The 23289-nt window shown below is 40.1% G+C and overlaps 1 protein-coding gene across 7 annotated transcripts in view; it reads right to left on the bottom strand.

Moving 5' to 3' along the window:
- The window catches only part of CELF2 (CUGBP Elav-like family member 2), an 861437-nt gene that overhangs the window by 532913 nt on the left and 305235 nt on the right, over window positions 1–23289 (bottom strand). For 2 of the 7 annotated variants that reach the window (XM_017944484.3, XM_021943921.2), the window contains exon 1: window positions 2110–2322. The exons of 1 other annotated variant lie outside the window; for it this stretch is intronic. In XM_017944484.3, coding sequence (XP_017799973.1) covers window positions 2110–2162 — 53 coding nt within the window. In that variant the 5' untranslated portion in view covers window positions 2163–2322. Of the gene's footprint in view, window positions 1–2109; window positions 2337–23289 lie in introns of those variants that run through there. 4 more of the 7 variants (XM_031652715.1, XM_009213961.4, XM_017944483.3 and 1 more) reach the window with 4 other exon arrangements.

The following is a 23289-nucleotide window of genomic DNA, read 5'->3' on the forward strand; positions in this document are numbered from 1 at the left end:
AAATTGTTTGAAAGCACTTGTAGGAAGTGTTTCAGTTTTAGAGACAGGTTAGTAATCCAGTTAAAAAAAAAAAAGGAAAGCATAATTTATTCTAATAGATGTATCCTAAGAACATTTACAGAAGTACTTTACCATTTTTCAATAATTAAAGTTTAAACATGCAAACAGAAAAAAAATCACTGAAGGACTCATGAAAAGGTAACTTTCATCAAGAAATCCTGGCAATTATTTAATGAAAGTAAAAAGCTAGGTACACAAAGATGTTCATTATGTTGTTGTTAGTACAAATTAAGGAGTGGAAACAATCTAAATTTTCAACAAAGAGGGTGTATCACCTGAGGTCAGGAGTTTGAGACCAGCCTGGGAAACATGGTGAAACCCCATCTCTACTAAAAATACAAAAAATTAGCCAGGTGTGATGGTGGGCACCCGTAATCCCAGCTACTTGGGAGGCTGAGGTAGAAGAATTGCTTGAACCTGGGAGGTGGAGGTTGCAGTGAGCAGAGATCATGCCATTGCACTCCAGCCTGGGCAACAGAGTGGGATTGCATCTCAAAAAAAAAAAATTTACATTAATATTATGGTAGTTTATTTAGCCATTAAAATGGTGGTTATGAAAGTTAGGTGGAAACATGAAAACATGTCTGATATGTTAGCTGGAAACAGCAGATTATAAAATAGCACATACTACCTGATGTGCAAAAAGCATCCGTGGAAAGTTCTGGAAAATGACATACAGTACTTTTTAAAAACAGAATAATTAAGATGGATATTGGCAATTTTAAATTTGCTCTTTTCTATAATCTTATTCTTAAAAATAACAGAATCAGACAAACATGAAGACAGAAGTCATGAATAGGAAATAAAAGCTTAGCAAATTAATACAACATAAATGTCAGGAAAAAGAAGTTCCAGTAACATCCGCACATTTCTCCTCATTTGTATTTCTTATTTGGGTTCTGGTCTAGCTCCTATGAAGCCATGTTTTGGGGTAGGTATTTGGAAGACATGACACTGAGCAGAACCACTTTTTAAAAAATCCCTCAATTGAACATTTTCATATTTCAAAAATTGCCAAAAATGCTTTTGCTAGGAAATACCATTTAGAGTCAGTGAAGCCCAAGAATTAACTCTGCCAAGGGAGTCAGCTTAGAGAAGGTGCATGAACTTTGCCCTTTCTAGCTCCTTGTGTTCTAATTTTTCTGGGCCTCTGAGAGATGAGGAGGTCAGAGTTCACTTTTTTAGGAGCATTCAGAAAAAGACTTTATGTCACACATTCTGCCCATTCAGTTTCACCATCAGGTGAGGCCTGGGGGTGGGGATGGGGGTAGGGGAGAGGTCAGAGGAGGAGACCAAGTTTCCCTTGACCCTTCAAGGACCCTAATAAGGCCTTCTGGAAAAGTTTTCTTTTCTTTTTTTCTTTTTCTTTTTTTTTTAATTTTTTGAGATGGAGTCTTACTCTGTTGCCCAGGCTGGAGTTCACTGGTGTGATCTCTGCTCATTGCAACCTCCACTTCCCAGGTTCAAGCGATTCTCCTGACTCAGCCTCCCAAGCAGCTGGGACTTTAGGCACCCACCACCATGCCTGGCTAATTTCTGTATTCTTAGTAAAGACAGGGTTTTTTGCCATGTTGGCCAGGCTGGTCTCAAACTCCTGACCTTAAAGGGATCCATCCACCTTGGCCTCCCAAAGTGCTGGGATTATAGATGTGAGCCACCGCACCTGGCCAAATTTCGCTTTTCTACCTGAAGTCCCAGAAAGTTGACCACATTCCATCTCACACCTTTAATGCCCCTCTGAAGCCCCAAAATTCAATATGAGGACTCCTTCCAGCGAGTTGGCTGGTGTCATTTAAATAAGATTGTCCTCCCTCATTGCCAAGGCAGCCCCACCTCCCTCCTGGGGTGAAACTGGAGGACCTCACGTTCACAGGCCACTCCTTACACAACTGCCTCCGAACAGTCTTCCCACTAGCAGATCTGCTCATGCCTGAACCCCACAAGGTGCATTTCAAGCAACCCCAACCCCTTCTGCACAGGGGTGGGGCGGGGGCAGGGCCTTGGCTGTGAACTCAAACCAGGATGCGAGAGAAAGCAAAGCAGGCCTACCTTAAAACTTTCCAGTTTTTCAGAGGATCCAAGTCAGAGACCAAGGAAACCATTGTCTAGGAGCCGGCTGAGGGCGAGTCCGGAGAGGAGGAGGCGGGGATGGGGTGCTGGGGAACAGACGGAGGATTCTGGACCCAGGCCGGGCCCTGGCGCCCCGCGGCTCCCTCCTTCCCGGGCTGACACGCACTTTTCCTGACTTCTCTCCACCCCGCAAATCAATCCTGCGCTCTCCTCCGTCCCACACCCGACTCCCAGCTCCACACCCCAGCTCCACACCACCTTTTAAAGCCCCGGTAATCTGCTCCAACTGATCAAATTTGACCTTTTTGTAGCCCACTTTATTCCAAGCACAGCTCTCACTTAAATCTCTCTTTATTAACACCGTCCTCCTCGGCTTTCTCTGGGAACAAACACAGATCAAGCCTGAAGCCTCTGGACTTTACCAGCAATCATTCACAGATTACTGCAAGCTGCAGCCTTCGCCTCCTTGGGGGGTATTTCTCCTGCCTCGGAGATTTTGCTTTTCTTATTCCTGGCAGGAGACTGGTTAGCTTTCTTTCCTCCTTGTTTCGTGGCTTAGGCTCTGGGACTCTGACACTGGGCTTAGAGCTACCCTCAGAGGCTGTAACTACGTTACTGTTAGGATTTGTTTTTTAAAAATAATTTGGAACAGGGCTGCTAACAAGCTAGACTTTACTGTGTGCTTTCTGGCAGAGATTTTTTGCTACACTGCTCCCCCACCCTTTGCTGGCTTTCTTGTGTTTTTAAATAACATGAAGGAGGAAATGCAGAATCTCTTTAAACATGAAGAGAAAAGGGTATGGGCTCCCCCCAACCCACCCCTCACCACCTTGTGTATCTTTTGTCATTTATCGAAAACCAAACATCCTTCCAATAATTATTTGAAACTGTGCATGAGAGATGTTTTAAAATATCTGGGCAGTATTGCTTTCCTGTACTGTTTGTTCATAGTTTGTCTCCTTATCCCTCTCCCCCTCTATGGGTTCTTTGGGACTGTACTGATTTCTTGTTTTCATACATACTGCCTCTTAAGCAGAGGCTTCTAGGCTTGGAGGGTCCTGGTTGGAACTAAGACCTCTGCAGCTGAAGCTCTTCCTCCTGTCCTCAGGATCCTGGAAGGAGCCGACCTTGAAATCATCTGGTCCAGTGGCTTCCGGACCTTGGCTGGCCAGTCCGTCAAGATTTCTAGTGCAGCTGCCTGCAACACGAGCTTTACTTGATAGTCTTTCTTTATATTAAATTCTTCTTTTTCTTACACTTATTTTAAAAGGGATTTTTAGAGTCATTCCCATAAATGGAAAATCAGCTTCACTGGTCTTTGGTAGAAGGCAAATGCAGGGAATAAGTAAAATAAAACAATTATTATTACGCCCAGACACTGAGACCAGCTAAAGGCTCTGATTTAGGTCTTTTTTTTCCCTCTGTGTTGCAAAGAGAGTTTCTGCAATGTTAAGAGTGTTAAGAACATACCTGCACCAGCCAGACACTTCCCTAAGAAGGAAGAGGGAAGAATACAAGGAAACATGTTGTGGTTCAGTGCTTTGTCCTGTCCTTATTACTTGAAAGCATCAGCCCGGAGGAAGGGTCCCAACTTCTTCCCTTCAAGCAGAGCCTTCTAAGAAAGGGAGTCTCTGTTCTTTCCTGAGGGGAAGATGCTCCCACAGCTTTTGGAAGCAGGTTGCTTTTACTGTCAGAAAGTTTTTGCCACTCCAAACGCCTATCCCAGCGTTTTAAATCCCTTTCTTACCACCCTGTTCTCCATGGACCCGTGGATCTTAAGATAGGCAGCTAACCTTCTGTTTAGATTTGTTTTCTCTTTAGCAGTCATGGATACTTTCCTTAATGGCTGTGAATGACTTTCTTGAGAAGTGCAACTGTCTTTAGACTAAAATTAAAAGAGCATTTCATACCTTGTACAAAAATCATTGCCTTTCTGGAACTTCAAGCTTCTTCCTGGGCTGTCTATGTTGTCCCACCATGAATCTTAGACCACAGCGTAATCATGTGTAAACATTTACATAACACTTTTAATCCCCAAATACTTCACCAAATGTGGGTGATAATAATAGTTTTATATGGAGTTGTACCTCCCAAAGGGTTCCGGGTGCTTTGATAATTAATGAAATGTTTTTCCCTTTAGAAAGTTAGCAAGAGAGTAACAAAAGATTATAATGAAATAGTTTCTACAACTATAATGACATCATCCTCATCCTTATCCCATGGCACCATGGAGATTCAGGTCTGGGGAAGGGAGGGAAATGAGTTCTTAACGCTTAGAGTTCAGGGTTAATGGAGGAAAGGGGGTGGGATTTGACTTCTGGCCAAAGGACAAAAGGAGAAACCCATTTTCGTAGATTATGAAATACCGTTTTAAATCAGTTGTCTTTTCAAAAACTTTTTAAAGGTAGTCAGTAGAATGTTCACTGAAATAAAATCTTGTACCAAGCCCAGGTACAGAAACAGATACAGTAGTAGCTGAAGTTCATTATTAGGGACTAGGAACAGTTCTAATTTCATTAGGCGTGTTGGCTCATTCACTCCTCATAACCAACTTGTTTATGAGGTAAGTTATGAGTTGTACTCCCCATTTGTTAATGTAAATGAAGACATTTAGGTGTGGAGAAATTAAGGAAATGGTCTGAGCTTTCATGGCACTGAACTTACAAGGGATGCCTGTGGATCTGGCGAGTAACCGCCACACAGCACTTCTTTCTTAAAAGGGATTTTTAAAGTCATTTCCATAAATGGAAAATCAGCTTCACTGGTCTTTGGTAAAAGGCAACTGCAGGGAACAACTAAAATAAAACAATTATTGTTATGTCCAGACACTGGCGTGGGGATGGGATTGGGGTTAGAATCAGGATAGGGATGGGTAAGAGGAATCCCCTGAGTCTCACAGATTCACTCCTAAGACCCTATAGAGAAACCCTAGAGTTTAGGAGGATAACATTTGAAACCCACTTCCCAAAAGTATTTAAAGAGGAAGGAGAGAAATTAACTTTTAAAGGATGCGTTGAGTCCAAGAAGGGCAGAATATTTTGCCTTTTTCTTTTTCTTAATTTCAAGGTCCAAGTGTGTGTTTATGTTTACATATACTGGAGATTAATTCCATGCTATCACATGCTGCACATTTCTTTTTTCCTTTTCCCTAAGTATTTCATTCCTGATTTCAATGGATCACACACCTAATGGATCTGTTTCCTACTAAGAAATAGGCCATCAAGATGATTAATTCATCTTCAACAATGAGGGTGCTTCCTAAAAACAAACAAACAAACAGAAATGTTGCCTTGCTCAAAACTGGGCCAACTATTTATCTGTAATACAAAAAGGCAACAGTAAATTTTCTATTTATAAAAATTAGAGTTAGGTTCAGCGTTAATAAACTTCGGCCCTGAATTATAGTTTTCCACCATGTCAGTCTATAAACTGTAAGAGTTCATTCTCTTTGTCTTCTTTCTTACAATTTTGATACAGATACTCCTTTACATCAAAAAAATTTTTTTTGCATTTGTAATGATTCTTAAAGAGTCACCTCTCCTGAGAGTTCCCTGTCTGTTTAAAAAAAAAAAGTTTAATCCATGTAACGCAACATTCATGATTGTCCTGATAGTACCAGCAACAAGGCTCGTCACTTTCCTTTTCATAGAGCTAACATTTCTGTGATCTCCTTCCCCCTTCCTTTGGTTTCTTCAGTAGAGAAGCCAAAACCACAACCCAATTCCAAACAAAAATAAAGCCCACTGTTTGTACCTCCTCCATCCAAGCAAGCCCAACCCTCCGAGCCTGTGGTTTCCACATGTACTGGGGTTAGAGTCATGAGGGAAGTGTGGGATAATGTGGAGTATCAGTCAGGAGGCAACACTAGGAGCCGAGGAATCTGCATTTCTATCAGACCTTGGCAGAGAGTGCCCTGGGAAATGCAGATATAGAAGGTCAGGAGAACGTCTCTCCTGGTTATACAGTATCCCAGGTGGGTTTTCATGTGGTTGAGGATAATATCATTAGCACCAAAGGTGAAAAACCATGGAAGCTCATCTTATTTTAGCAGAAGAGTAGGATGGGCCTCGTGGCATGAGTAAGCCAAACAAGGAAAAAGGCTTTCACCATCAACTGTAGGTAAAGCCAACCATTTAATCAGGCTCCAGAAAGACAGATGTGGTGTCTTAGTAAGTTGCTGCCCCACAAAATGTCTAACTTCCTGATAGGGACTTAAAAAAAAAAAAAAACTGGTTTGTTGTGGAAGAAATACAACATTTTCTTTGTCATTTTTTTCATTTGTCTTTCTATGGGTGTCTCTGTTTCTTGTAAACTATAGTTTGCTTGCTAAGGATCTGATTATCCTAAACATTTTTTGTTTTTGTTGTTGTTTTGGAGAGGCTTGCTTTAAACTTATTTATTCCTAATTATGTTACGTCCTGGTTAAAATTCTTTTCCTTTCTGGTTTTCCTAGTTTTTTTTTTTTTTTCTTCTTATTTTTGCTGGCTCTTACCTTCTTCTCAGGTGGGTAAGCTCTCTCTCTCCTCTGAAGAAAGTGAAATGCCTAATAAATGCATTCTACTGCTGCAAAAGAAGATTTCCCAATCTTGTTAACGTGCCAAAATTTTAAGGTTAGCAGATGGAGTGAGCTAAGAAACCCCAGCACTTGCCCTGGACCCCAGAAATAGGACCCGGCTTTCCACGCTTTTCATAGCAAACCACAGTGTGGCAACAATCATAGGCAAGGGTTCCAAGATAAAATACAGCTCACCCAGTGTACATCAGATTTCAGAGAAACGACAAATAATTTTTTAGTATAAGTATGGCCCTAACCATTGCATGGGATATACTTATAAAAAAAATAAAATAAAATAAATAAAAAATCATTGTATTTTTATCTGCAATTCTACTTTGTGTTCCTCTGTTTTTATTTTCTAAATCTGGCAACCCTCTGCTAAATGGACTTTTAAATAAAAATTACTAACATCACTGTGGTGATTATTTTTTATTTATGGAGGTGGGTAATGGTACCTTTGACTTTATTAACTAGACATCAGAATAAATTTATTTGTTCTTCAAGCTTTATATTGTTTTGGTTATTATAAGCCAAACATAAAAAAGGTCTTTTTGAGGTTGCTTTTTGAACAAAGCAGTGATAGGATCAAAATATGCCTATTTCTTCAAATACTGAAAATTAGGGAATTCCACAGTCTTCTTGTCCTAAGATTGGCTAGTTGAATGCATTTTTAAGTGTTGGTAATATTGATGTGTTGAGAAGCATTGAAACTGATGTTTTGTAAAACATGGGGGCACGTCTATATTATATTTATTTTATGCACAGTAACTTGGCAGTTAATGTAGTGGCTATGTTTTCTTATTTTTTTTCCCCAAGCATCAGCTCCCACTGTAAAAAATCTGCACCTGAATAGTTAGCCATTAATCTTGAGTTACGTAAGATGTGTTTTGTACATATCCTCACTTTAATGATGTCTGTAGAGACAAACTTCCAAAGATGGCTTTTTTCTTTCTCTTTTTTAGATAAATGAATGTAACTTTAATGGAATTTCAAGTGCTTTCGTGTTTTGCTCACAAAACCTGATACAATGAAAAGTCTATGAACAAAGATATGTGTTTTGGTCCTTCATCAATGACTTAGGAATTGCTATTATGTATCACTTGATAAGCTAAAAAAAAAAAAAAATTCTGAAGGGCCTCTAAAGAGACAGCTTCAAAACCCGCTACATACATGCGAAAGACCCAATGCATTATTCGGGGTCCACATACGTGTCTGACATTCTGCTGGTGCTGAGGCTCTCCTAACAATTGGGAAGGAATGCTTTTTTCATTTGGAATCTTGGTCAGCTGAACAGGAGGGTAAAATGGATTAAAGCCAGGGAAAGGGGAATGTTGGATCTCTGCCAGGCATATTTTAAAGTGAGAAAGGAAGAGAGGAAGGAGACTCACACCCAGCCAGCTGCTTTTCATACCATTCAAAGGAATCACAGGCCAAATTTGGTACATACAGTCGGGGGGCGGGGAGGGGGAAGAGCTTTAACTCCTATACTGCCATGGGAGATGAGATTTTCAAAGCTGCGTCATGTTCATCTTTTAATTTCCAGTCTGCCTTTGTTAGCACACAGGGCTCACACCCATAGGGACAAAGGAAATGCCCAGAGGAAAAATGTGTGGCTCAGATAGTCTCCATATCATAGGCCAGGGAATCAAACCTGAAACATTGATCTTACAGTCTTTTTCGGTTTTGTTTTTCTTTGAATGGCAGCTTTAGAATGTTCTGGTTTTTGTGTGCTTACAAACAAGACTCCTCATCTGTTTTTAAGAGGGAAATCTGAGTTTTCAAGGAAAGCCAAATACAGTTGCCAAGTTGCCAGTCAAAGAAACAATGTCAACACCTGCTCATAGAGAAGGAATTCCTAACCCGGAATATTGCCCTTGAATTACTATGAGAAAAATGTAAGCCTTCCCTTATTACCCACTCCCCACTCCCCCGCAAAAACTCCAGCAGACCTAAGTAAAGTTAAAATGTACCACAAATTCACTTGAAGACAGATCTAAAAACTAACTTGTTAATTTAATTCATGGTGGTAACGGCTGCACACAAATATTGATTGATTATTGATTGATTACATAAAGCATTTGTTGAGCAATCAAATGATCCGTTTAGCATGTCAAAACATTTTCCGATTTGGCTACAGGTAAGGCAGTACTTCCCACTGTGGTGAGGAACCTCTCTCCCCCGCCCCCCCTCCCTCCCTCCCTTCCTTCCTTTCTTCCTTCCTTTCTTCCTTCCTTCTTCCCTCCCTCCCTCCTTCCTCCCTCCCTCCCTTCCTTCATTCCTTCTTCCCTCCCTCCCTCCCTTCCTTTCTTCCTTCCTTCTTCCCTCCCTCCCTCCCTCCTTCCTTCCTCCCTCCTTCCTCCTTTTCCCTCCTTCCTTCTCCCTTCCTCCTTTCCTTCTCCCTTCCTTCTCCTTTCCTTCTCCCTTCCCTTCCCTTCCTCCTTCTCTCCTTCCTTTTTTCCTTCAAAGTTTTTGATTCATTGTAGACCAGTACTTTTGTTAAATACAAATAAAATCGAGCTATTAGAAAAACAATATAAATCCCATTAAGAAAAGTATTAGATTAACAGCCATAAAATTACTCTGTCGAATTGCTATGCATTTCCAAATTCTTACTCCTAATCATCGTAAACTGTAATAAACAATCCACAGACCGGTGCTGGTCCACTTTCGACACCCTGGGGAGCCCTGATAAAACATATTCCCCAACAATAAGAAAACAATCCACAGAGATGTTTAAAGAGTCATTTTAGGATCTATACTGAACTAGAAGCTTTATAATCTAAGGTGAATAGAAACTATATCCATTTATACTATTGATGAAAAGAAAAAAATACATTATTCTAGTAAAAAATGAAAAGTTTACCTCAATGATCTCAGTAGTTACTTGATACCAAACATTTCTAAAGTCATAATTTAATGAGAAATTTAAAACTCATTTATAATTACATGAATGATTTAAAAGTTGGGACATGAGTCCATTGAAAATACATCTTTGTTTACCGGCAAAGTTGGAAATTGGTAGCTGTGCTCTGGCTCCAACTGGTTTCCTGAATTCCTATTATTATTATTATTTTTTTGCCACATTAAAGAGAGGAAAACAAAGCTCACCTGCTAGTTAACCACACTTTAAGGTATCTCAATCTGTAAAAATCTCAGTGACCTCCCCCAGAAAGCTATGTAGACTATAAAATATTTCAGAGTGTTTCTAACATAATTTCTGCTATTGTGCTTCAACATTTTTTTAGATCACTAAACAATTGAGATGGAGTTGTAAGTCTAAGGATCTAAAATGAAAATAGAGAATTATATTAAATGAACACATAAAATTTAGTATGTATCAGGGAGTGTTCTAAAGGCTTTACAAACACTAGCCCACTAAATACTCATAACAATCTCTGAGGTATGGTCTATTTTAATCTTCATTTTATAGGTGAGGAAACTAAGCACAGAGAGGGTAAAGGATGATTATAGTTTGTGGATGTCAGAGGCCAAATTTGAAGGCAGGAGATCTAGCTTGAGAGTCCTACTTAATTCCTTACAGAAACGGCATCTTCTAACTGACATCAGAAAGAAGGATAAATAAAGCATCTTTAGAATCATACGGATCATTCAGTTGGACAATTGAATGAACACTGTGATTTAAATAAATACTTTCCATGAACATATTTAATTCATAGAACATAGTAGACGGCAGAAACTATAGGTTTAACCTTAGATCACTGAAGATTCATTGGTAATCCTTTCACCATTCACCCCTCCTTTTAAAAACCAAATCTCTGTCCTTTGAGCAAGACAGCTATAGTAATATCATGACCACTTGCTTGCCATCATACTTTGCTTTGTAAACATCCATCCCTAATTTGTCCTTTATAAAGGAAAATAATTCCCACTTTAGCTCTCATATATGTATTATGTAATATACTCTATCAGAATTTATAAAAGGATCAATGGTTTTTCAGGTGTAGGCAACAGAAACTATGCAAGCATTTCCAGAATCCAGAGAAGGATTAGTATTGTCATATATAAATCAAAGCCTACATACATATAAGTACTATTATGAGGGAGACATTCCCAAGGGGTAAAGGACAGAGCTAGACAACAATAATTGTAGTAGGGTTCTGTTAGCATAAACTTTAACAAATACATAACGGGAATACAAAAACTTGAATATAAAATATATTCTTGAATATAAAATCTAATAGATAATTTTAAAAAACTCAGAGAAACTGGAATAATTAGTCAACTAATGTCATATGAAATATTATGAGAATGCTGTGGAGGTAAAACGATTAGATCTTCAATTCATATTCAAAACCAAAATAAATAACAGACAGAAAAATTAAATATACAAAGTGAAGCCATAGAAAATTAGAGAAAAACATAAGGAAGGCAAATTTTTGTCTTGATAATTTCTTTTCTTGCTTTTATGTGAAAGCATTTATAAATTACAATTTTAAATAAAATGCAATTATTAAAAATATAAAGAAAAGTTCACGTTTGAGTTCATAAAAATCCGTTTATCAAAAACATCATATATAACAGTAAAAATGAAAGACAAATTAAGAAATATATATGGATCTGTTAACGAGCAAAACCCTGTGGATACAATAATAGATAATATGTATGCAAAAGCCCAAATCAGAAAATGTATGGAGGAAGAAATTAAAATGAAACAATGCATATAAAAACTATCTCTGTAAGAATCAAGAAATATAAGTTAAAACAAAATGCAATATAGCGTTTTACCCATCAAACTGGTAAATGCCTTTAATTGATTATATGTAATGACACAATGAGGTACAATGAAATAGGCCCACTCATATGTGGCTGGTGTGTGTTTCAATTGCTGTCCAGAAAGCAATTTGGTAGCATGTATCAAAAATTAAAGGCAACGTTATATTTGACACAGGATTTTTATTTCTAAAAGTTTTCTTCTTAAAGGTTTATGTGCAGGATATTCATAGTAGTATTAATTATATTAATAAGCTATCAGAAGCAACTTAATGTCTAATAATTTAATGTGGGTTAAATATATATGCATATGACATATCTATAAAACTGGATACTATGGAACAATCAAAAACATGTTTTGGTGGAAGGACTTTAAAAGACTTTTGAAATGAAATAACTGATCAAAGGGCACAAAACGGTACACAGAATATGATATCAATATTTTGTATTGCTACCAGGACTGTAAACTCAACTGCCCATAGTCCCCAGAGAGGAACCGTAGAGGTACTGTGGACACGGAAGTTGTCTATTAAAATGCAACAGTATTTTTTTCTCTTGCTTTTCTAGAAACATTCAGCCGTCTTGGTCTAGCTTTCTCTTTTGCAATGATCTTTCCTCCCCACACCCATATTTCTTTCCTCTCACTCTAATTGAAGACCAGCCACAGGAAAATCTCTAGGGTAAGACAGCGTAATAACTGGCAAGACAACTCAGTACCAACAAAGGGCAAGTAGGGGCGGGTGTGGCAAGAGGAGAGAGGAGCTCTCTGAAGACAGGGGCCCTAACCCAGCTCCAATTTTCCCATGCCACCGCAGACCGGAGCCCAGACAAAATGCACTGAGGTGCTTCCAGTTTTTGACTTCCAACATTCATACTTATATGTGCAAATGGAAAAAAATACTGGAAAGAGGCTGGGCGGCATGGTTCATGCCTGTAATCCTAGCACTTGGGAGGCTAAGGCTGACAGATCACCTGAGGTCAGGAGTTCGAGATCAGCCTGGCCAACGTGGTGAAACCCCATCTGTACTAAAAATACAAAAATTAGCCGGGCGTGGTGGCGCGTGCCTGTGATCCCAGCTACTCGGGAAGGTGAGGCACGAGAATCGCTTAAATCTGAGAGGCAGAGGTTGCAGTGAGCCAAGACTGCAGCATTGCACTCCAGCCTGGGTGACAAAGCGAGAATCTGTCTTAAAAAAAAAAAAAAAAAGATGGAAAGAAATATACAAAAGTGATACAATTATTGGTACAATGTCAATCATTGAATTTTATTTTCTTTATACCTTTCCTTATTTACTAAGTTCTTTCCATGTATTTCTTTCTATAATCAGAAAACCAGGACTATTCTCATATTCTATTTAGTCACCCTTTTAGGGGGTACAAAGTAGTTTTAGAAAAAAAAAAAGGTCCTATTTTGAAGTTTGCCTCTGACCTTCTATTTTGAAATATATCCACACAGCTACATTCTTATAGACTGTTGTTATTTGTACAAACATTTCTTACTCATCTGAAGCTTCTTTGAAAAGCAGGGCTTCAAAAATGTGTCTAATTTTTCTCCCTTATGGTTGCACTAATCATTTTTGGCCTCGTTTTCAGCAAATCATATCTACTGTCTTCAAGTATTTCTAGGTGATGTTAAGCAATTTTCTAATCTAGTGGTAGAGTTTATTGATGATACGATTTTGACAGTTCACTGGCCAAAGTGTCTTTTATTATATAAAATATTAGGACATTCCATAATGATTTGAACCAGCACGGCTTTGGAAGCAGAAAAGAAGGCTTTAAGGTTTACGCTAGCACTGCCATGCCATCTCTGGGACACATGCTCCTCTGGATAGTCACCTTACAAATGGGGATTAAAAAAAGAAAGGGGAATATAGAATGTAGCCAACCAGTGCAGCACTCGATCTAGGAAAAAAGAATGTAACAAGCTCAGCTGATTGAGGGTAATGATAAAATAACTGGGAAAAACTACAGAGCCCTGTCTTTATGTAGGGACAAAGAATGCTTTTCACAAAGCTCAAAATGAATTAATTACAGAAGCACTGCTGTACACGGACAATAATCTTTATATACCTCTGCCTCCGGGTATCTTCTATTTAAAGGCTAAGGTTTCCTGAAAAACAAGCTTGTTCTGACCATTTCTCTCCTGTTTATAAAGCTTGCGTTTTATGAAAATTGGGAAACCAGAGAGAAAAAGCTTGAGTTCACTTTTAACCAGCCGTTGTTTTTTTCTAATTTCTCTGTTTTACTCTAAGCATGTTCTGTTTTTAAAAGTATTAAATGAAAAATGAAAATTGATGATAGCATAAAAACAACTATATCCTAGCTATTAGGCCAGCATTACTGGACCAGAAAACATTATAATTCAGTTTCAAAAAAGGCTTGATATAACCTTTAAAATAAGAGTTTGTGTGTGTGTGTGTGTGTGTGTGTGTGTCTGTGTGTTATATCAAACCTTAAGGGCTTTCTTCCCACTGAAGCATTAAAAAGTGAGAATTCTGATTTCTAGTTGACAATGTTTCAATGAATATGTCACTTTATAATTACAAATGCAAGGGAGGAACTTTTTGTAACTGAATATTTAACACATATTAAAGTTCTAACTCACACCACATGATTTTTGTCTGAGATTGTCTCTGAAGTGGGTATCTCAAATCATTCATGTGAAAACTCAAAATAATTTTCTGAGATGAGTTCACTATGAAAACAGGGATATGACCCGCTGCCCTGTAGCTTTTCCTTCCCTGCACTCCTGTGTGTATGTGTGTGTGTGTGTGTGTCTACGTGTGTGTTTTCATAACATAATCCTTATAGGCAAATAAAGATTAAAAGGAGTAGACGGTAAATATTTCCTGTAGAGGCAGGAGGTAGAGAATGGTTAAATTCACTGTCTTTCAAATTTTCACTTTGCTTAATTCTAGAACACTTCTTATTCCTGTGGCAGCTCTTCCAGTGAGATGGTAGACCACCTCAGGATGGAAATGTATTTCTTCACCCCTTTCTCTACTTCCCTGTGACCTCCTGCAAATAAGGTGAGGCTGTTTATTTTCTCACTTGATTTCCCTTCTTTGAGTTGAATCACAGAATGTAGCAAACTTGTAATAGCAGATTGAGAAATATGGAACTATTTCAAGGGTTTCTGGTTTATAACTTCCTTTTACAAGAATTAACCCCTTCTAGGAATTCTTTTTTTTTTTTTTCAAATGGATCACAAGGTGATCCTGATCTGTATTATGATTGGCCTATTGGGTGCCTTCCTGATATGGTAGCCCAGGGTCATTTTTTATTGCCTCCTGTAGATACCCAAGACCAGAAATCTATAGGTATAGAGAGTCCAAAGGAGATTTCTCTTCATGATAACCCTTAACGTGGGCATTATCTCATGTAATGCTCACAGAAGCACGATGAGGCATGTATTGTCTCTGTGTCACTGAGGAAATGAACACATAGCTAAAGTAGCCCTGCCGGTAGGCGGTGGCACAATTGTGAACAATTCCAGCTCCTGTGTGGCTCACTCCAGAGCCAGTGCTTTACCAGAGGTTTTCAATCTTGGTCTACAGCTTTTGTTTTATTTATTTATTTTTCCAGTTTTGGAGGTTCCACTTGCAGAAAACATTTCTTTTTACATTAGTTTTTTTTTTTTTTTCTAATGGACAAATAAACATGATATATATTTATGACATACATCCTGATGTTTTGATATATGTATGCATTGTGGAATGGCTAAATCAAGCCCATTAACATATCTATTGCCTCACATGCTTTGTATTCTTTTGTGGTGAGAACACTTAAATCCTACACTCTCAGCAATTTTCAAGTGTAAGAGACATTGAATACATTTACTATAGTCACCACGTTGTGCAATGAACCTCTTGAACTTCTTTCTCCTAACTGAAGTTTTGTGTCCTTTGATGAACTTCTCTCCAATTTCTTCCCCCATCCCTCCCATTCTCTAGTAACCACCCTTCTACTCTCCGCTTCTATGAGATGGTTTTCTGTGGATTCCACATATAAGGGAGACCATGCAGTGTCTTTCTGTGCCTGGCTTACTTCACTTAACATAATGTCCTCCAGGTTCATCCATGTTGTCACAAAGGACAGGATCTCCTTCTTTTTTTAAGGTTAAATATTATTCCCGTGTGTGTGTGTGTGTGTGTGTGTGTGTGTGTATGCTACATTTTAAAAATCCATTTATCTGTTGTTTGACACTGAGGTGGACTCCGTATCTTGGTTATTGTGAATTGAGCTGAAATGAACATGGGAGAGCAGATCTCTCTTCAACATATTGATTTTATTTCCTTTGGATATATACCCAGTAGTGGGATGGCTGGATCATATCATAATTCTGTCTGGGCTGGGAGCTTTTAAAATTCCAATGTCCATGGCACACTCCAGACAATATTGGGAACCTCAGAGGCTGGCACCCAGGCATCAGTGTTATTTAAAACTTCCAGGTGATGCTGATGTAAAGGGTGGGTTGAGTGCCACCGCATTACATGGATTCCTTATTTCTTATTGATCACCATGAAGAATCAAGATGAGGATTGGCTGTAACTCAAACTTGGGTGAAATGCATATGGATGGAATTTTATACATATTCATCTTACATTTGACAGTAATCTTTCATAATGCAAATGTAGTGGAATTTGACTTGTAAAAGGTAAAACTATATAATTAGGCACTTTCAACTGTAGCATTTGCTATTGTAACTGAGCACTTTGGTTGTAGATATTCATGGATCCAAGCCTACCTATGTGAGGTCTGGCAGTAGAGGTGAGGCCATGTGGAAGGTAGGTTGCAAACCCTGTCAGCCTCCTGTACAGGTGATGATATGGACAGGAGATAGGGAAATACCAGGTAGAAGAGGGCAGTTACCCAGCAAAGGCCCCACCCTCAAAACAGGAATCCTGTGGCCCTAAATGGGAACAGGCATTCCTGTTTTTGTGCCCAAAAGTTGCCTTTTGACCCACCACACCTCCGTATCCTGTACTCATATAAACCCCAAATTGCTGGTTCCACAAGGAGACACCAACAGAAGAGCAGAATAACAGCACAATGGTGTGGCAGAGAGAAGAGAAGGAGTGTCTGAATGTTGACAAGAGTTTGGCTGCGGATGGGCAGAGAGGAGATTAGCTGCTAGATGGTCACACTGTAGGGGAAGATGGTTTTCCCACTCCATCCCCCTTCCAGCTCCCCATCCATCTCACCAAGAGCCAACTCCACCACTCAATAAAACCCTATATTCATTTTTCATCAAGTCTGTGTGTGACCTGATTCTTCCTGGATGCTGGACAAGGACTTGAGTATCAAGAGGGCATTGAGCTGGTTAACACTTAAGCTGTTCATGGACAACAAGGCTAGCACTGTAACACACCCACTGGGGCTTCGGGAGTCATAGACACCCACCCCTAGATGCTGCCATGGGGCTGGAACCAGGGGTGCTCATCCCGGCTCTTACACCTGCCCATCTGTGTGCTCCCCAACCTGTAAGGAGTTTAAGCACACACAGCGCCAGAACAAATGAGCCACATCCACTGCTCATCCTGCAAGAGGGTCCAGGGAACTCTCCCATTTCAGTGAGATGGGTTGAAATGTGTTTAGTTGAATCTATCTGGAGCCATCTAAACCTCAGAAATAAAACCCCAATTGACTCAAAGTCAGCAAGTTAGAGGTCATGACCTCCAGTTCTTTTTTTTTTTTTGAGATGGAGTCTTGCTCTATTGCCGGGCTGGAGTGCAGTGGCATGATCTCGGCATACTGCAAGCTCTGCCTCCTGGGTTTAAGCGATTCTCCTGCCTCAGCCTCCTGAGTAGCTGGGACTAGAGGTGTGTGCCACCACGCCCAGCTACTTTTTTTCGTATTTTTTAGTGGAGACAGGGTTTCACCATGTTGCCAGGATGGTCTCAATCTCTTGACGCCGTGATCCGCCCACCTCGGCCTCCAAAAGTGCTGGGATTACAGGCGTGACCCACTGCGCCCAGCCCCATGACCTGCAGTTCTTATTTTGTTTGAGAGCACCCCTGCTTGGAGCCTGAAGATGGTTGCTTAGAACTTCAACTGCAGAGCATTCAGGACTTCTGGAAATAATATTGCATTCATTTCCTGGGGCTGCTGTCACAAAATCCCATAAACTGATTGCCTTGAAAACAGAATTTTACTGTCTCATAGTTCTGGAGGCTGGAAGTCTGAGATCAAGGTGTCAGTATTGGCAGGATTGGTTCCTTCCAAGGCTGTGAGGGAGAATCTGTTCTGCCATTCTCTGAGCTTCCGGTAGCCTCAGGCATCCCTTGGTTTGTAGATGGTCATCTCCTTTGTGGGTTCTCCCTCTGCACTTTCCCTTTGTATCTTCCTGTGCCTGTACCTGCCTCTGTGTTCAAATTCTCCCTTTTGCTAAGGACACAGTCATATTGGATTAGGGCTCATCCTAATAACCTCAACTCCTGCATCTGCAAAGACTCTATTTCAAATAAGATCACATTCACAGATACTGTGAGTCAGGACTTCAGTAGCATCCTGGGGTACTCATTTCAGCCCATAACAAATCTTTTCTGCCACTCGAAAGAATTCAGGACTAACCAGGAAGAGTGAAAACCCTTCATGAGAGGAAATTTCTTAAGGTTTCTGATAAAAGAGATACATCCTACCTTAAACCTATATAGGATTTTACAGACTATAAAACACATTCATGATCCTCATAGTAGCCTTTCAAATCTACTAAATACATTTATAGTCAGAACGTTTAATTGAACACTTTGAGGTCACATTCATAAGGGAGGGTCCATGGCTGAACTTTAGTCATACAATCCCATTCATGTTTACTGCTCTCCCCAAATAAATGAGCAGCCCAGTCTGACTCATCACAGACCAGGGGGCACGGTGGCTGAGAAACCTGACTAACCTAGCTGACATCACAAAGAACCTGAAAGGTCTGCTCACAAGAAAGCAAAGGAAGGTGAATAAATCCTCCTTCAGAAAGTCGTGCATTCAGGATGAGATGCTGAGGAAGAAAGGAAAACGCAATGCTACCACTTGGTGGGCTTCCCATAAAGATTGTTTATTGGCAAGTAGGGGAAGGACACTGTGATGGTTAATTTTGTGTTAACTAGACTGGGCTATGGGGTGCCCAGATTAAACATTGTTTTGGGTACATTTGTGAAGGTGTTTCCAGATGAGCTTAGCATTTGAATGAGTGAACTTGATTCAAAGCAGATGGCCCTCCCCAATGTATATGGTCATCATCCAGTCCATTGAAGGCCCAACTAGAACAAAAAGGCAGAGGAAGGAGGAATTTGCCCCCTTTCTTTCTGCCTCACTGATTGAGCTGGGACATCTCATCTCCTCTTCTGCCACACACTGGGATTTATACCAACAGCTCTCCCAGGTTTTCTGTCCTCGAACTGAATTTAACATTCCTCAAAACCACCGGCTTTCCTGGGATGCCAGCTCACTGCTGGCAGATCTTGGGACTTTTCTGTCTTTATAATTGCATGAACCAATTTCTCATAATAAATCTCTTCCTATATACAGTTGTCCCTTGGGATCCACGGGGGATTAGTTCCAGGACCCCCATGAATACCAAAACTGGAGGATGCTGAAATTCCTTCCGTAAAATGGCATAATATTTTCATATAAGTTACGTAATCCTCCCTTTTACTTTAAATCATCTCTCAATTACTTAAAATACCGAATACAATGTAAATGCTATGTAAATAGTTGTTAAATTATTGCTTTTAAAATGCATATTATTTTTATTGCTGTATTATTACTTTTTATTTTAATCATTTTAGAATGTTTTTGATTCATGGTTGGTTGAATCCACAGTTGTAGTATGGATACAGAGAGGTGACTGTATACAGGCATGTGTCACTTAACGATGGGGATATGTTCTGAGAAGTGTGTCTGTACGTGATTTCATCATTGTGGGACCAGCACAGAGTATACTTACACAAAGCTAGATGGTAGAGCCTAATACATACCTAGGCTACTGATATGGTTTGGTTGTGTTCCCACCCAAATCTCATCTTGAATTGTAGTTCCCATAATCCCCATGTGTCATGGGAGGGGCCTGGTAGGAGGTAACTGAATGATGGAGGCAGGTTTTTCTTGTGCTGTTCTCATGATAGTGAGTAAGTCTCACGAAATCTGATGGTTTTATAAAGGGCAGTTCCCCTGCACACACTCTCCAGCCTCCATGCCTCCATGTAAGATGTGCCTTTGCTCCTCCTTCACCTTCTGCCATGATTGTGAGGCCTCTCCAGCCATGTGGAACTGTGAGTTCATTAAACATTCTTTCCTTTATAAATTACCCAGTCTTGGGTATGTCTTTATTTGCAGCATGAGAACAGACGAATACAGCTACAACCTGTATAAAATGTTACCGTACCAAATACTATAGGCAATTGTAACACAATGCTAAGTATTTGTGTATCTAAATGTATTTAAACATAGAAAAGGTAAAAACATGGCATTATAATCTGATGGGGTCACTCATTTATGTGGTCTGTTGTTGACCAAAATGCTATTATGTGGTGCATGACTGTATGTACTATTGGTTCTCTTTCACTGGAGATCACTGATTAATACAGACGCTGAAGACTACTGCTTTGTTGGTAAGTGGGTTCATTTTTACAACGTGCTTTCTTTGTGCAATTATTTGCTTTCTTAGCATTTCTGTGATGACTTAAAAACAGTAGAATGTTTTATCAACAAGGCATGTTGCTTTTTGAAACCCACCGAGCCCCAAGTGAAGTAGTTGCTCAGTCTGTAATAAACCCAACTTAATACTCATTGGCATGTTAATTAGAGTTGTGCTGATGTGTAGGATTCTAGACAATGATGTCAAATACAAACCCCTGCAAATACCAGAGGCTGTAACTATACAAGCCCCTTGGCTTTAGAAGTGGTTCCCTCTGTTTGCCAGGCGCGGTGGCTCACGCCTGTAATCCCAGCACTTTGGGAGGCCAAGGCAGGTGGATCACAAGGTCAAGCAATCGAGACCATCCTGGACAACATGGTGAAACCCCGTCTCTACTAAAAACACAACAATTAGCTGGGCATGGTGGTAGGTGCCTGTAATCCCAGCTACTCGGGAGGCTGAGGCAGGAGAATCGCTTGAACCCAGGAGGTGGAGGTTGCAGTGAGCTGAGATAGTGCCACTGCACTCCAGCCCGACGACAGAGCGAGGCTCCGTCTCAAAACAAACAAACAAACAAACAAGCAAAGAAGTGTTTCCCTCTGTTATCACTGTCACAGATTAGGATGGAAAGAAGTCTCTTGAATTTACCAGGATGTACTGCTAATCTGGCAACACCAAGAAGCACTGAGCACCTATCTTCTTCTTTAAAATGCCTAGAGTAAGTGCCTCCAGGAATCCTTCATTCTTATTCTTGCCAAATAGTCATATGCACAGAATTGAGGGAGATTGGTAAGCTCTATAAAATGGTTATTTGGCTCTGACTCCATATTAAAACAATACAAAACAACAGAGAATTCGAATCATATCAGATATCCAAGTATATGATTGAAAATGTACTTTTTTCAAAGAAAGTGTGGGCTATTCCTGTTAGGAAAAACACAGTAATACACAACACAAAACCCTCTACTGTCAGAAATATCAGAACTTAAAGTGAACAGAAAAGTTATTAGAACCCACTAGTCTATCTCTCCCTTTCCATGTTACCTGCAATACATCCCTAACCCCCATCACTGAACTCCCAGTCCCACCCAAAACTTTCTGCAGTGATCCATCCACTGATCTGATACGTCTTTAGGTCTCTGGGAGATATTTCATACCTAGAAAGTTTTTTTTTTTTTTAAATAGCTTTCAGATCAATGAGTTCATTTTATAGAAAAAGAAATTAAGATATGGAGGGAAAATTTAGATCTGTGATTCTCAATACTGACTGCACTTTAGAATTTCTTGGGGAAGCATTTTAAAAATACCAGTGCCTGGGCTGCATCCCAGAATATTTGATTTCAGATCTCTTGAGATGAGGCCATGAGCATCTCCTTTAAAAAATATCTCCTCAGATGAATATGATGCAGATCGAGGCAGAAAAACCCTTCGCTGGATGTTCCTGGTCATCAGAACTAGAGCTAATGCTCGATAGCTAGAAAGTTTTCCACAGCCACAGGGAGTGAGGGAGACGGAGCCAGGAGAAAGGAGAAAAGGAAAAGAAAAGATAAAGAGGAAGGAGAACGAATGGTGGAGAATCAGGAAGGTTTGTCAAGGTGCAATCAATGGGGCCCAAGAAAGAAGACATTTGCTGCTCCTCTGATCGGGCCCTGACTTGAGTAAGGTTTTTACGTGTGCAAAGTGCAGGGTCCCCATATTTAGTCCTTACACCACACCAACCATATGTTGCATTAAGTGACGGTGCACAACAAGCCTGTGTTAGGGAAAGTAGGGCAAAGCTAGCTTGAAATTTCTGGCTCCTGAGTTTTGAAACTATTCTTTAAACCTTGGAGATATGCTGTCACATAAGAGGGTCAAATGAACACAGTGTGTGAGCTGTAATACATTCTGCAAACGTAAGTCATGGAGAGATGATAAGGAGGCGGGAAAGGGTGAATAGAAAAAGACCAACTCACACTTGGTCAAATGCCCACTACCTGTTAAGTTCTTTGTAAATACCTTCTCCTAAGGCCCCCATCTTTGTTCTTTTTCTGTTGGCCTTCAGCGGAGATAGTGTATCAATTCATTAGTTAGGTCTGATTGCAGGATCCAAATGGGTGTCAAGACCGGCTGTCTACCTCCACATCTAAGCTCAAATGCCACATCCTCCATGCCTTCCTGGACTCCCACCACAAATTTTAGTTGTTTCTTCCTGCAGTCCTGTTGCACCATATATGTACCTGGACTACAACCCACTGTTTCCTAGTTACCTGTGCCCAGCAGACAGATTCTCAGAGTTCTTAATTATGGCAAATTTTTGGTCTTAAAAATTTATTCATTTTTTACATATATATATATATATATATATATTTTTTTTTTTTTTGAGACGAAGTCTCGCTCTGTCGCCCGGGCTGGAGTGCAGTGGCCGGATCTCGGCTCACTGCAAGCTCCGCCTCCTGGGTTCACGCCATTCTCCCGCCTCAGCCTCCCGAGTAGCTGGGACTACAGGCGCCCGCCACCTCGCCCGGCTAGTTTTTTGTATTTTTTAGTAGAGACGGGGTTTCACCGTTTTAGCCAGGATGGTCTTGATCTCCTGACCTCGTGATCTGCCCGTCTCGGCCTCCCAAAGTGCTGGGATTACAGGCTTGAGCCACCGCGCCCGGCCCATTTTTTACATATATTTATCGATCATTCATTATTAATGAGAATCAATGCTATTAGCCAGCAGAAGGTATACCACCATAAGGCACTTAGAGAGTCTCCTTAGAGGCAAACAGGTAAACAGGTGATGACTCTTCAGGGTAATAAGCAGAGCAATATAAATCTCAGTTCACAACTCTGAACTCTAAGTAATACATCTCTATTTTTCTTCAATTTGACTTTATTTAGCTCCCATGTCACCAGGAAAGCTCAGTTATTTCTCAGTTAAGTCATCATTTTTCTCTCTTTTCCATGGCTTTGCCTAAGTTCTGGGAACATATCAATTTACCAAGGTTTTGTAGGCAGGAGAGTCAATGGATATTTGAGCCCTCTGCACAATGCATGCATCTGCTTAGACGTCCATGCAGAAAGGCATTGAGATGCTTCATATCCTTGCTAATCTGGCCCTTCCAGGTTATAAAGGCCCCTCTCTTGGGTCATCAGATCTGTGTTAAGATCCCTGTCAAATCTTCCCCACCTTCACTACGCCCAAGAAAGTGGGCCCTCCAACATCCCTCGTTCCGTTTCTGGACTTATAAATTCAATTACAGTTTTGTTG

The sequence above is a fragment of the Papio anubis genome, chromosome 11, assembly GCF_008728515.1.
Source record: "Papio anubis isolate 15944 chromosome 11, Panubis1.0, whole genome shotgun sequence".
NCBI lineage: Eukaryota > Metazoa > Chordata > Mammalia > Primates > Cercopithecidae > Papio > Papio anubis.